Raw genomic sequence first — 11,013 nt, forward strand, 5'->3', positions numbered from 1 at the left:
CCTGCCACACGCGAAGGCACCATTCAGTTGGAACAGCTGGAGACTACTGGTCCCCATAGAAATTACAGTTTCTGCATTTGCATTTTATAAAGGAACACTTTTTATAATCATCGTTTTCAAAAAGGTTTCACCGCAAGGGGTATCCCAGCAATAGCAAAACCATCGTTCTTGATTGAAATTGCGTTATCGCTCTGAAATTGTCTCGGATATGGTTATTCTTGCTCTTAAAGGCGCTGATGAATGAGTTACGTCTTAAGGTAAGTGTACTTGAGACATGAAACTAACCTTCTGCCTCAAGCACTTGAGGTTTTGATCATAAATTGTCATAAATTCTGCTTCGAAGATAGTTGTGTTTTAGTGTTGCTATAATTAATCCAGCCGAAGCGTTTTTAACGATCGTGAAAGAATAACGAATCGTAATAGCTTGAGCTTCATTAATTTTACTCATAGCAGTGATGTTATATATATGGCTTTTCGCTTCACCGTTGTATATACAGAGGTGGTTTAGAACGTAACTTATATGGATCGGTCTCAAGGTGTTGTTGTAATGATGATTACTGAAATTGGGCCAAGATAAATTCTGACGCATACATATGTTGGACCAACTAAGGTCCTTCGAAACGCAAGGGTATGGCTCAAATACAGTATAAACTAACTAAATGTAGATTGTGTATTGTTCAAAAACTACCACATCTGCCATACGAAGTAAATACACAAGAAATCGCGAACTTTATAGACAAATCGACGACACTTGGCGATGCAAAATTATTGGCAAGATTTGATAACGCCATCGAAGTTCATCGTCATGAATGTGCTCCTTGAACGCTTACGGAATCAACACCTTCCTTTCGGTCTCTGAATAATGAAATTATTTTCTAAACTTTTCAAAGTTCGACTCGTCGCTGTATACGTCGTTAAACCTCTCTACCTGTACCAATTCTTTTACCTGTAATATTTTCGTGTTTGGTCGGGATTTTATTCAGTGTTTTTCTTCCCTTGGGCATCATTAATTCAAACAAGATTTTTTTGTCAATAATTGAAAAAAGTGATATCCCCTCCACTTCAACATAATACCGTTGAAGATGCACTAAAAAAGATCAGTACGTTTTTGTTACAAGAAGTCGAGGCTAGACTCAATCAACTCTCTGTAGATGTGTGTCGTTGGGCCAATTTAAACCGAATGGCGCTCAATGCGGCCAGAACGAAATCCATGCTAGTGACCACAAGGCAAAGGTTACGACATCTCCAAAGCCCTGATCTGAACGTCTCTGTGAATGGTATCGTCGTTGAACAAGTTAACTCAGCTGAGATACTTGGCGTATTATTGGATGATCACCTCACCTGGGACCAGCACGTAGATTGCCTCAGCAAAACACTAAATAGTCGACTTTCCCTTCTCAGGAGAATTTCTCCTTTCTTGGATTTTCCGAGTTCTCTTCTTTTTCACAACTCTTGCATCCATAGTAAACTTGCATACTGCTCTACAGTCTGGGGTCGTGCTCCAGGGATTCTCTTCTCCGCCTTCTGCGTTGCCAGAAGCGAGCTGCTCGCATCCTTCTGAGTGCCGATTTTCTGTTCCATCAGTCTCGCTTTTTTCTAGACTTAACTGGATTCCGATCATCGATGTCATCAAATGCAGAAAGCTACAAATTCTCTATTCCATTCTTCTGAATCCTGACTCTCCACCTTGTTTACGGTGTAGCTTTAGCTTTCTATTTTCGGTGCAAACCCGGTACTCAACAAGAGGCGCAGCATCTTGCAATGTATCTCTCCCTAAACCCCGCACCAACTCTGGTAAGCGCACCTTCCGCCTGCTCAGTCGCTACTCTTTTCAATGGTCTTGAGACGCATCTCAAGCAACTTACTTCCTCCTCTATACTACCTATCTCGCTCAACACCGTCCTCACTACTGTCAAGCGGAAAATCCGCCTATTTTTCACTAACAAGCTTGCACGCATATTGCATTTAGAGGATTTTTTTGTTATGATCGCCGTTTTTCACCGGATTGTAATTGCTATTCAAACTGATTAGTGTTTTATATGACTGTAATAATTATTACACTTTTTGTGTGTGTATGAATTATATTAAAATCTGTAATGTAAAAATTAATTGTAATTTTAAAATGTACTGTGTATACATGTGAGGGCCATATGTTAGAAAACTTATGTAAATTAATATGTTACCCTCGTTAAATAAATATGTACGTATGTATGAAGCCCAACTATTGCAAAAAGTACGGTTAGGAACGATGTGTACTTAGAAAAGATTTGAAAACTCCTCGTTGTTCATTATCAATGTTTAGAACCATAGGAACTCTAGGGGCACTTAAGATTCCTGTGAAGTACACTTTGTTGTGACGAAGATTGTTAATCGATAGTCATCGTTTATGCTCTTCAGTATTTTACATGAAATTCTTTTTCGAGGCTCGGCTCTTTAATTTAGGCAGAGAAAGATGACCTCAAAGGAGTTTTAGAAGATGATTGGCACCAAATCTGTAAAAATAAGAAACGACAATGTGGTTGGTCTGCACACAATGACTCTTTACTCACATTAAGACGGAAACTAAATTCTCGTCTACGTCCCGAAATTTATTTCAGCATTGTTTTAACACCAATACTCAAGGTCTTAAAGTAACTGAGGAGAATTTGCTACCTTTCTATAATCAAGAAATGGATAGATATTCTCGTCTTCTCGGATAAGGACGAATAAAACCGTAGGCCCCGTCTCCTGCAGGGTTAGGGGTAGGAGACGTTAATTTCCCACGCACGAGATTACTGTGTGGTGGATATCCTCCCCTGGGTGGGATGGGTGGGTGTTGGCCCTGAAAAGCCCCTATGGGGAGTGGTCAATTAACCTATGTATGTATGTATGTATTGTCTTGTCTTGTAAATAGAACTGCAGTTAAGCAACCCTCTCTATGGATCGCCTGTTGCTATCATTTAGCAGTCACAATAGAGATATACATGAGGCTTTTTTATCATTGACAGTTGACAGCCATGCAGAAAGAAACTCGTCTAAATGTAAATGTTTTCTGGATATTGAGGATCTACGTCCTCCTAGCGCGGTAAGTAATAATAACACCTTCATTTAGACACGATAATGTTTAAAGCTGAACAGCTTGTGGGGTCATGTGTAAATCCAAATAAACTCTAACTTAAATAAATTCAAATGATGATGGTTTTTGAGGAGAGGGGAAAACCGGAGTAACCGGAGAAAAACCTCTCGGAGCAGAGTAGAGAATCAACAAACTCAATCCGTTTATGACGCCGGGTCCGGGAATCGACCCCGGGAAACATTGGCGGAAGGCGAGCGCTCTCACCACTCCGCCAACCCTGCTCTGAGAAATGCACTTATATGTTACGGTTCACTATTTTTTTTTTTCGCTTCAAATATTTGGCATGTCTTTTTAAATCGCGTTTTTTAATCCGAACACAGACAATAAACATACATACACATAAAGCGCACGCATAAAAAGCACAGTGTAGTAGTAGAGAATATGAATAAGGTTAACAAGATCTTTCGTCACCAGTCATTAAAAAATCGTTGCAAATGAAATATCGACCTAAATTTTAAATAGTTGCCCAGATTTATCTTTGTCTCATTATCTCAGCTTTATAACAGGAATCAAGTCAAGCGCAGTGAAAAAAGCGCTAGTCGCTAATTACGATGATGCCGTGAGGCCAGGACTCTTTGAAGGTACAATTTAATTTATTACAGTGAACTATGTTAGTATATGATAGACCATTACCTGAAAAATACGTTTCTTCAGTTGAATTGATTTATGATTAGCAGGCAAATATGCATGGGAGACGTTTAGACAGCGCGAGAGAAGAGTGGGAGTTGCTGAAGGCGTAGCCTGGGGCAGCTCTAGTATCTTTGGTGTTCTGCAAACCTCTTAAATGCATTCATATCTAGAAGCAGACACAGCTATAAGCTTGGACCATAGCGGACAAAATTCGCTTGTTTGAATCGATAAGGAAACCGACGGCTCTAAGAGAGGTTTCAACCTTTTAAAATGGTGTTAACTTTCGTTGTTTGTTTTTACGGCAAACACTAGTGCCGGTTGAAGGAAACTGAAGTGCGCTAATGAAAATTTCTTCCCTAGTTTCTTCGAAAAGCTATATCGGGAAGTTTAACTTAACCACACAGGAACTTAGCACTTAGGATATTCGGTTCTATCCATTGATCCTCATAAAACAAGACCAAAAAAGCTTCGTTATGTTCTTGTAGGTTTGCCTGTTGAAGTGTCGGTACAACTCCATGTGGAGTCCTTCGGGAATATTCATGAGGCCGACATGGTAAGAAAAATATTAAGGGCCTCAACATAAACAAAATCAGATGTTCCAACATTTGCATGTAAGCTAGAGATATGAAATCTCTTGACACATAGATCACTTATAAGAATACAAGAGAAATTTTCAACTGAGTGCTAAAAGTTACCCAGGATTTTCTTGGTTTTTCTTTACTTCCCTCTGTGATTGGTCCAGAGAACTCGCGCCACTCTCTCGATATAAAACTTTCACCGATCACGACGCGGTCGCGTGCGTTCTCCCGCGCTTTAGGCGTTTTGGTTGGTTTTATTTTCAGTTCTTATTGGCTCTTAAAGATATTTTCCTTTCTTCTCTGTGGTCATTGTGATTTCTTTGATCTTCGTTTTACTACATTCAATCGAAAATGGCCGTGATGCGCAAACTGTCCTTTTCAGCCAACATTAAACTGCAGATGGCCAAATTCAATAGAGTTTTCATTTTTGTCGTTGCAATAAAAAATGGACGTGAGTTTCACTTCTTAGGGTCTATTTTGGCACTCATTTTAACGCACTTTCAGAATAACCATTCAGTCCAACTTTGCTAGATCAATCTGAAAACCTTCTCCTGACTTTCTTTTTTTAGGAATTCGAAGTTTACTCTTACCTTAAGCAGATTTGGACGGATAAAAGACTAGCAGGGAGAATCAATCGCAGTATCACCCTCAAGGGGTCTGATATCAACCGTGTCTGGACTCCTGATGCGTATTGTTACAACGCTCGATTGACAAACTTGATGTTACCCGACACAGAAACGCACAGCAAAGTATCCATTAGTCCCGAAGGAGTGCTCGAATACAGTAGAGGGTAAATTTTGAATAGCCCTTAATCCAGTTCTGCGTGCGCGGTGTAGTTGAACAGCGGCTTCCTGTATTAGTGCACACGAAAGCGAGGCTATCGGATCAAGCTTTCTCGAAGATTACAGAAGTTGTGAAGTCGAATTTAGCATGAGCGTCGAAAATGTTGAATTATTTTCATGAGCATTTCTATCGGCCAAAGAGAAAGTGAAAATATTAAGCGGTAAGTGTCCTCGTGATTCTAAAAAAGGAAGGCTGAAGGAATGGCTTTCGTATCGCAAAGGAACTGCCAAAGATAGAAGTGCTGGATCGACAGCTTCGAAACCTGTGCTAGTTCAAAGGTGAGTTTATAATATTTATTTAAATCTTGGCATTTTTACCCTGATGATAAGTCGTTACAGAATCTTAATGTCTGCGTACCCTTTCCTTAAAATAGGGTTATAAAGCTACAGCAAGAACGGATGGGATGACGATTTTCTTGAAAAGTGGCAGCACTTGGCATGTAAACAAGTGAACGAAGCAAGCAAAACTACTAGTACCACCACAGCTGTTTCAAGCAGTGGTCTTCCTGACTCTGTAGATTCGAGTGGATCTTTTAGCACGATTGTATCTGTGTTTTCGATCCTCTTCAGTTGCTCATCAATGACACTGATGTCCACAGTCGTATCCTTCCTTACATTGAGACATCTCGCAGTCTCAGTTCTCTTCTTTGTTGTTGTTATTGCTGCTTGTCGATCATAAGGTATTCTCCTCCTGTAGTGTTTAGGATGCCAACGAGCATGTAATATGCGCGATGTAATGTGATGCGTGATGTGTGATGTAATACCCTCGAGACCTGCATATATACAGCATGTGTTTAATTATTTAGTTAGTTCTCTTAGGTACGCGAATAAAACTGATTCCATTTTAACCGCTGTGTACTACACCTCCGTGGCTTTTCAGCGGAGAAAATAAACTTCGTAGGTATAGCGTCCGGTTTGAGTCGCATTCGCTGCCCTCCTAGGGACTTTACAAAGCACTCAGGCTCAAAATGATCGCTACATAGATAGGAATTTTCGTTTAAAGGAGTGTTCTCCCTTCGGAATTTTACCAGCCATTTCTGGAGAAGATCTTTGTTTGATAGCGGTAACGAATGCTATGTGAGGCCGCAACAATCTTCTTTTGAACTTCGGCTCGTACAGCCAAAGGCTATACAGTGTCTAACCATTATGTTTTAACTAAACTTTAACAGCGATGTAATATTTTCTACACTCCTGTTAGTAATCTTCAGTGAAGCTTGATCCAATAGCCTCGCTTTCGCGTACGCAACCATAGGATACTGCTGTCCGACTAAACCGCGCACGCGGAACTGGAATAAGGGCTATTGTAGAGTTAAACTAGGTAAAGGTGCCGCTCGTGCAATAGATATACCATTAAAATGAGCCTCCATGTATCTGACAATAGTGGATCTGCGACAAACGTCTTTTTACACGGTCGCAGATGCACAGGTAACACAATTTACACATAACGGTAGTTTTTTGGACCGATGAAAAAAATATTACCTTATAAGGAGGGAGGGGCGTGCAGAAAAGGTATGACTGGTGTAACCAAATAATTAATTTGCTTGAAAAAAATTAATTCCAGCGTTTCATTCAAAGCATCATGTGTGATGGACCTCCGCAGTTTCCCTCATGACAGTCAGACGTGTCATCTAAAGTTTGGAAGCTGTAAGTATTGATTTACTGACCGTCTGGCCCATCGCGTTTGACATTGGATAATAGCGAGTTGTAGGCGAGCGGGGATGTTGTTCCTGTGATATCCTATGTGATGTGTACTTGATAAGTGCACGCAAAGTAGCATAAGTGCATGCAAAGTAGCTCCTCGTTTATCTTTTGTTTTAAAGATGCTGCCTTTATTTAAAACATTAATATTAAAATACCGAGCAACAACCAATGAAAATCAGTCTGTAATTTTTCATATTTTCGGTGTGTCAGGTAATATTACCACGAAGCTACTATAATGCTATTTTGACTTGATTCAAATTTATCTACTGTGTATATTTAATCCATAGTAACATTTATGCGCAAAGTTCGGAACTCATTGGGATCGCAAACCTCTTAGTCAAACAGGGACATGATTGAACGTACAAAACATATAACCGTCTTTATATGCTCACGACTAAAAAGAGAAAGAAAGTCTGAGTTCTGAATAAGGACGAAGACCTCACTTTCCAATTATTATTCGATGCTTCGACACTATGCTTTAGGTTGATCTACCACGTTATAAAATCGTGACTATTTTCCGTCTGGCTAACCAGGATTAGCAATGTCTTGTGGGACAAACGAGTGACTCAACTGCTTATTTTCCAGATGCCTATGACGATAGTGACGTCATTTTCAAGTGGCAAAGTAGCGATGTTCACGTCAGTCGTGATAATATGGCGCAGTTCAAGTTTCTTGGCGCAAAGTTTTCTGCTGATCTGGACAGTTACACGGGTGGTAAGATCATGAAGAGTAAATGGATGAGAGATCCTGTGTAATTCTCGTGTTAAGAAACGGTTCATATCCAATTCTAACTCCCTCCCCGTCACGCAACGTTTCGAGAGCGTTCACGGGACTTTAAATAGTCAGAACTAGTCGAACGTATTTCAAATCATCTCCCCTAACAACATCACCATCCATATTTTCCATACTGCCCTCTTCACTTTTTCTAATGACAAGAATAATGTGTTAAACAATCAAGAGCGTTTTTAGTTGGCGATCATTTCCATTGTTCCTATGACCTTACTGTTTAATTTACCAGTGATACTAGAAGCAAGGCACCCAGAGGCGATGATTAGAACTTTTAAGGCAGAGGGCACCAACCTTTTACGCAAACGTTGCAGAGTACATCTTTCTAAACGATGATAAATATATTAATTTTTCTCTTCCATGTATTTCATTTCTGTTTTCATATTTTGTTCTTTCCATTTTTCCCCAGTCAACTTTACCACCATTACTGTTTCCTATACGTTCCAGCGTCGCCTTGGCTACTACGTCTTACAAGTTTATATTCCTGACATCCTGATAGTCCTGTTAAGCTGGATTGCGTTCTGGATGAACCCGGATAGTCCTGGTGATCGACTCACAATCGGAATCACTACAATCCTGACCATCATGTTCCTGTCTGGAGCTGTTAATGCCTCCATGCCGCCGGTCAGCTACGCTAAAGCGGTGGATTGGTATCTTATTATATCATTTGCGTTCATATTTCTCTCGGTTATCGAGAGCCTGGTTGCGTATGTGATGTCTTCGAGGCCAGTTAACAAAGACTGCAGTTTTGACCAAAACAGTACGGTGAGTGAAAACGATAATGATGATAACGAAGGAAACGAGACCGACAACGGCGAAGACCTCGACGTTGTTGATGCTGTTTTTTGTTGCTGCATTTTTTTTTCGGTTTAGACCAAATTCCCCTTGGTTACGAATATTATGTTATTTAAGAGGAAAAGTATACCAAAAAGCAATTCTTGTACATCAGAGACCGGTTGTTCGATGTCCGATGAAAAGGCAGACTTTTGTTTTGTTTATTTTTCTTTTGTAAATACGCATGATTGGGCTCACTCAAGGGCTTTCATCTCATCGCAAGCCAAAACTGAGCATCAGTTTATTTTAAACTCATATTAGCTTATTTATTTCGAAGCAATCTTACCCAGACCGTTATTTTATCAAAATTGGAGGGTTTGCGACTAGGTGGAGAGCTATTGGGCTCCACCATTTAATAATTTATCATTTTCCATATAGCTAACGTACTGTGTTACTTACCACTGTGTGGGTAATTGTGCAACTGTCTCCGACAGAAAATTGCTACCATGGAATACTTTTAGTGGAATTCAACAGCACTAAAGTGCATGTGAAAATGGAAGTTAACCCTTCATCTTTCAGGAATGCCAATCCTTTCCATCCAAACAACCGCCAGGTTCTAACGCTTACCTGCAAAAAGCTAGAGCAGCAAAACGCAAAGTCCCGGATGAAGATCTGTTAAATGGGCTGACCATGAACATTGCGATAATGGACCAATCACTACCCCTGTCACTAGAAGACATCGCCCACATGGAAAAGAAAGAGAGATGGCAATCACTCATACAACAGAGGAATAGTCGTGCAGTCCGGCTAGATCGTGTGTCACGAATTCTCTTTCCTGTAGCATTTGCTTGCTACACAGTTGGTTACTGGATCAGCTACTCGTGAATTAAGTCCAAGAGCGTCGCTGGAAAGGAGGGGGGAGGCTAATTTGCCTATGATTCCATCACTTTTTCAAGAAAGACGATTACTTGTAACCATAGAAACCCCCCTCCACTATAGCAACATGAAGAAATAAATTGTGGTTTAGAACCAGCTTACGATTAAATAATGCCCCTGTTCACGAAGACTGCAAACGGCGAAAGGTAGGAAGGCGTGTTCTCAAGAACACCTGAATCGAAAAGTAACGGAAATTTCGAAATCAAAATTATTCGAAAGCATAAAAGAATCATTGAAAGGCGAGGGACCAAAGAGCTGAGGAGTAGGATTAATAAATAAACAGATTAGCTTGCAGTATCATGCTTGTAATATTTGACAAATCGGGATGAATTATCGGGAATATCACGGGAAATATCAAGGGAAATATCACGGGAAATATCACGGGAAATATCACGGGAAATATCACGGGAAATATCACGGGATATTGACAGTACGGTCAGGTAAAAATCTCAACCCCACCCCGCGTCCTCTCTCCATCTCTTTCTCTCTCTTGTGTCGAACCATGGGTCACAACAGAAAGTGTTAATTTATGGTAATAAAGTAAGCTGTCATATCCTCAAATATTAAGAAGACAGTGAAGAGCCCTTCAAAAATAAAAACCTATTCACGCGCTGGCGTGGCATGCATGTTCAGTAACAGTTTTTTCCTTTTTAAGATTTTATCCATCTTGTCTATGGAAAAAAAAAAACTAAGTCTGATTCTGCCTATGAGGAATTGCGTCTTAGACCTTCCGACTCCATGTTTCGATGCTCCTCCACTGAGCTGTAGCTAGAGAGCTATATGATGAATTTGATGAATAACTAGTCCCATATGAGCCATGCGTCCCACCTGCTCTTAACATAAGCCATGTCTGAAGCGTTCTAAGACTAAAAAGAATAGGATCAGGAAAGAAATGGTAACTTTCAAGCCCGGTAGTGGAATCTACTTCGTAAGTTGCGTTAAAGCTTTTTATATAAGTTAATTAATTTCTACTTAGTCTAATCCCATTTGTCCAAACAATCAATTTCTTAGATGAACTGATAGCTTTAGGAAACAAACACCCCAGGGAAATATTCTCTCCGAATCATGGCAAGTGGTATAACATTCCCTCGACAAGTTACAACAAACGACATTTGTTAAAAGTGAAGTTTCATTGTAACGAGACGGTAAGGTGGAAAAAATTACATGATTTATCAAAGTGGACAGTCTTAATCAAATATTTCAATCAGTATTCTATACCTTTCATGACTTAGTTTTGTTTGACTCTTCTGTCTCCTTTAAGACTTTGTGTTTTTCATAAGAGCGCGTGTGTCCCCAAAACAATGAAATTGACACAAAGTGACGACAGAGATCGACAACAAAAGGCAGGTGTAGAGGTGAAACGAAAAAGAACACAGATTCGAAACAACGAATGTCAAGTCCAGTTACGAACTCCTTTCAGCCAACTTCATTAATTTTTATCGATTATAGATCTGAATCCTCTCACCTTTTTTCTTTCCACAAAAGTATGGCAAATGTTGAACTATTTATTTGAATTATGAAATTTTTAATTTCGCTTTTAATTGAGAATGTTTTTCATATTTACTCAAAAACCTGGAGGTACTCATTTTCTTTTATCAAAGGTTTTATAACCTGTCCTTTATTGACACAAGTTTTAATCAAGAGGGTGTAA

General features: G+C 39.8%; 1 protein-coding gene across 1 annotated transcript; it reads left to right on the plus strand.

Annotated features, from left to right (window-relative positions):
• The first annotated feature begins 99 nt into the window (after positions 1-99).
• On the plus strand, positions 100-9,656 carry LOC111335000 (gamma-aminobutyric acid receptor subunit alpha-6). Its single transcript, XM_022940829.2, has 9 exons — positions 100-257; positions 2,988-3,064; positions 3,611-3,696; positions 4,231-4,298; positions 4,893-5,113; positions 6,727-6,809; positions 7,452-7,580; positions 8,062-8,417; positions 9,006-9,656. The coding sequence occupies exons 1-9, from the start codon at positions 237-239 to the stop codon at positions 9,309-9,311; spliced, it is 1,347 nt and encodes a 448-aa protein (XP_022796564.2). The 5' UTR covers positions 100-236; the 3' UTR covers positions 9,312-9,656.
• Positions 9,657-11,013: the final 1,357 nt, after the last annotated feature.

Source organism: Stylophora pistillata, chromosome 5, assembly GCF_964205215.1.
Source record: "Stylophora pistillata chromosome 5, jaStyPist1.2, whole genome shotgun sequence".
NCBI lineage: Eukaryota > Metazoa > Cnidaria > Anthozoa > Scleractinia > Pocilloporidae > Stylophora > Stylophora pistillata.

Excerpts from the sequence above, each read along its gene's own strand:
- LOC111335000 (XM_022940829.2), top strand. The coding sequence starts at position 237 with ATGAATGAGTTACGTCTTAAG. Across the intron at positions 7,581-8,061 it reads TCTGGACAGTTACACGGGTG|TCAACTTTACCACCATTACT; the intron begins GTAAGATCATGA and ends ATTTTTCCCCAG. Across the intron at positions 8,418-9,005 it reads GTTTTGACCAAAACAGTACG|GAATGCCAATCCTTTCCATC; the intron begins GTGAGTGAAAAC and ends TTCATCTTTCAG.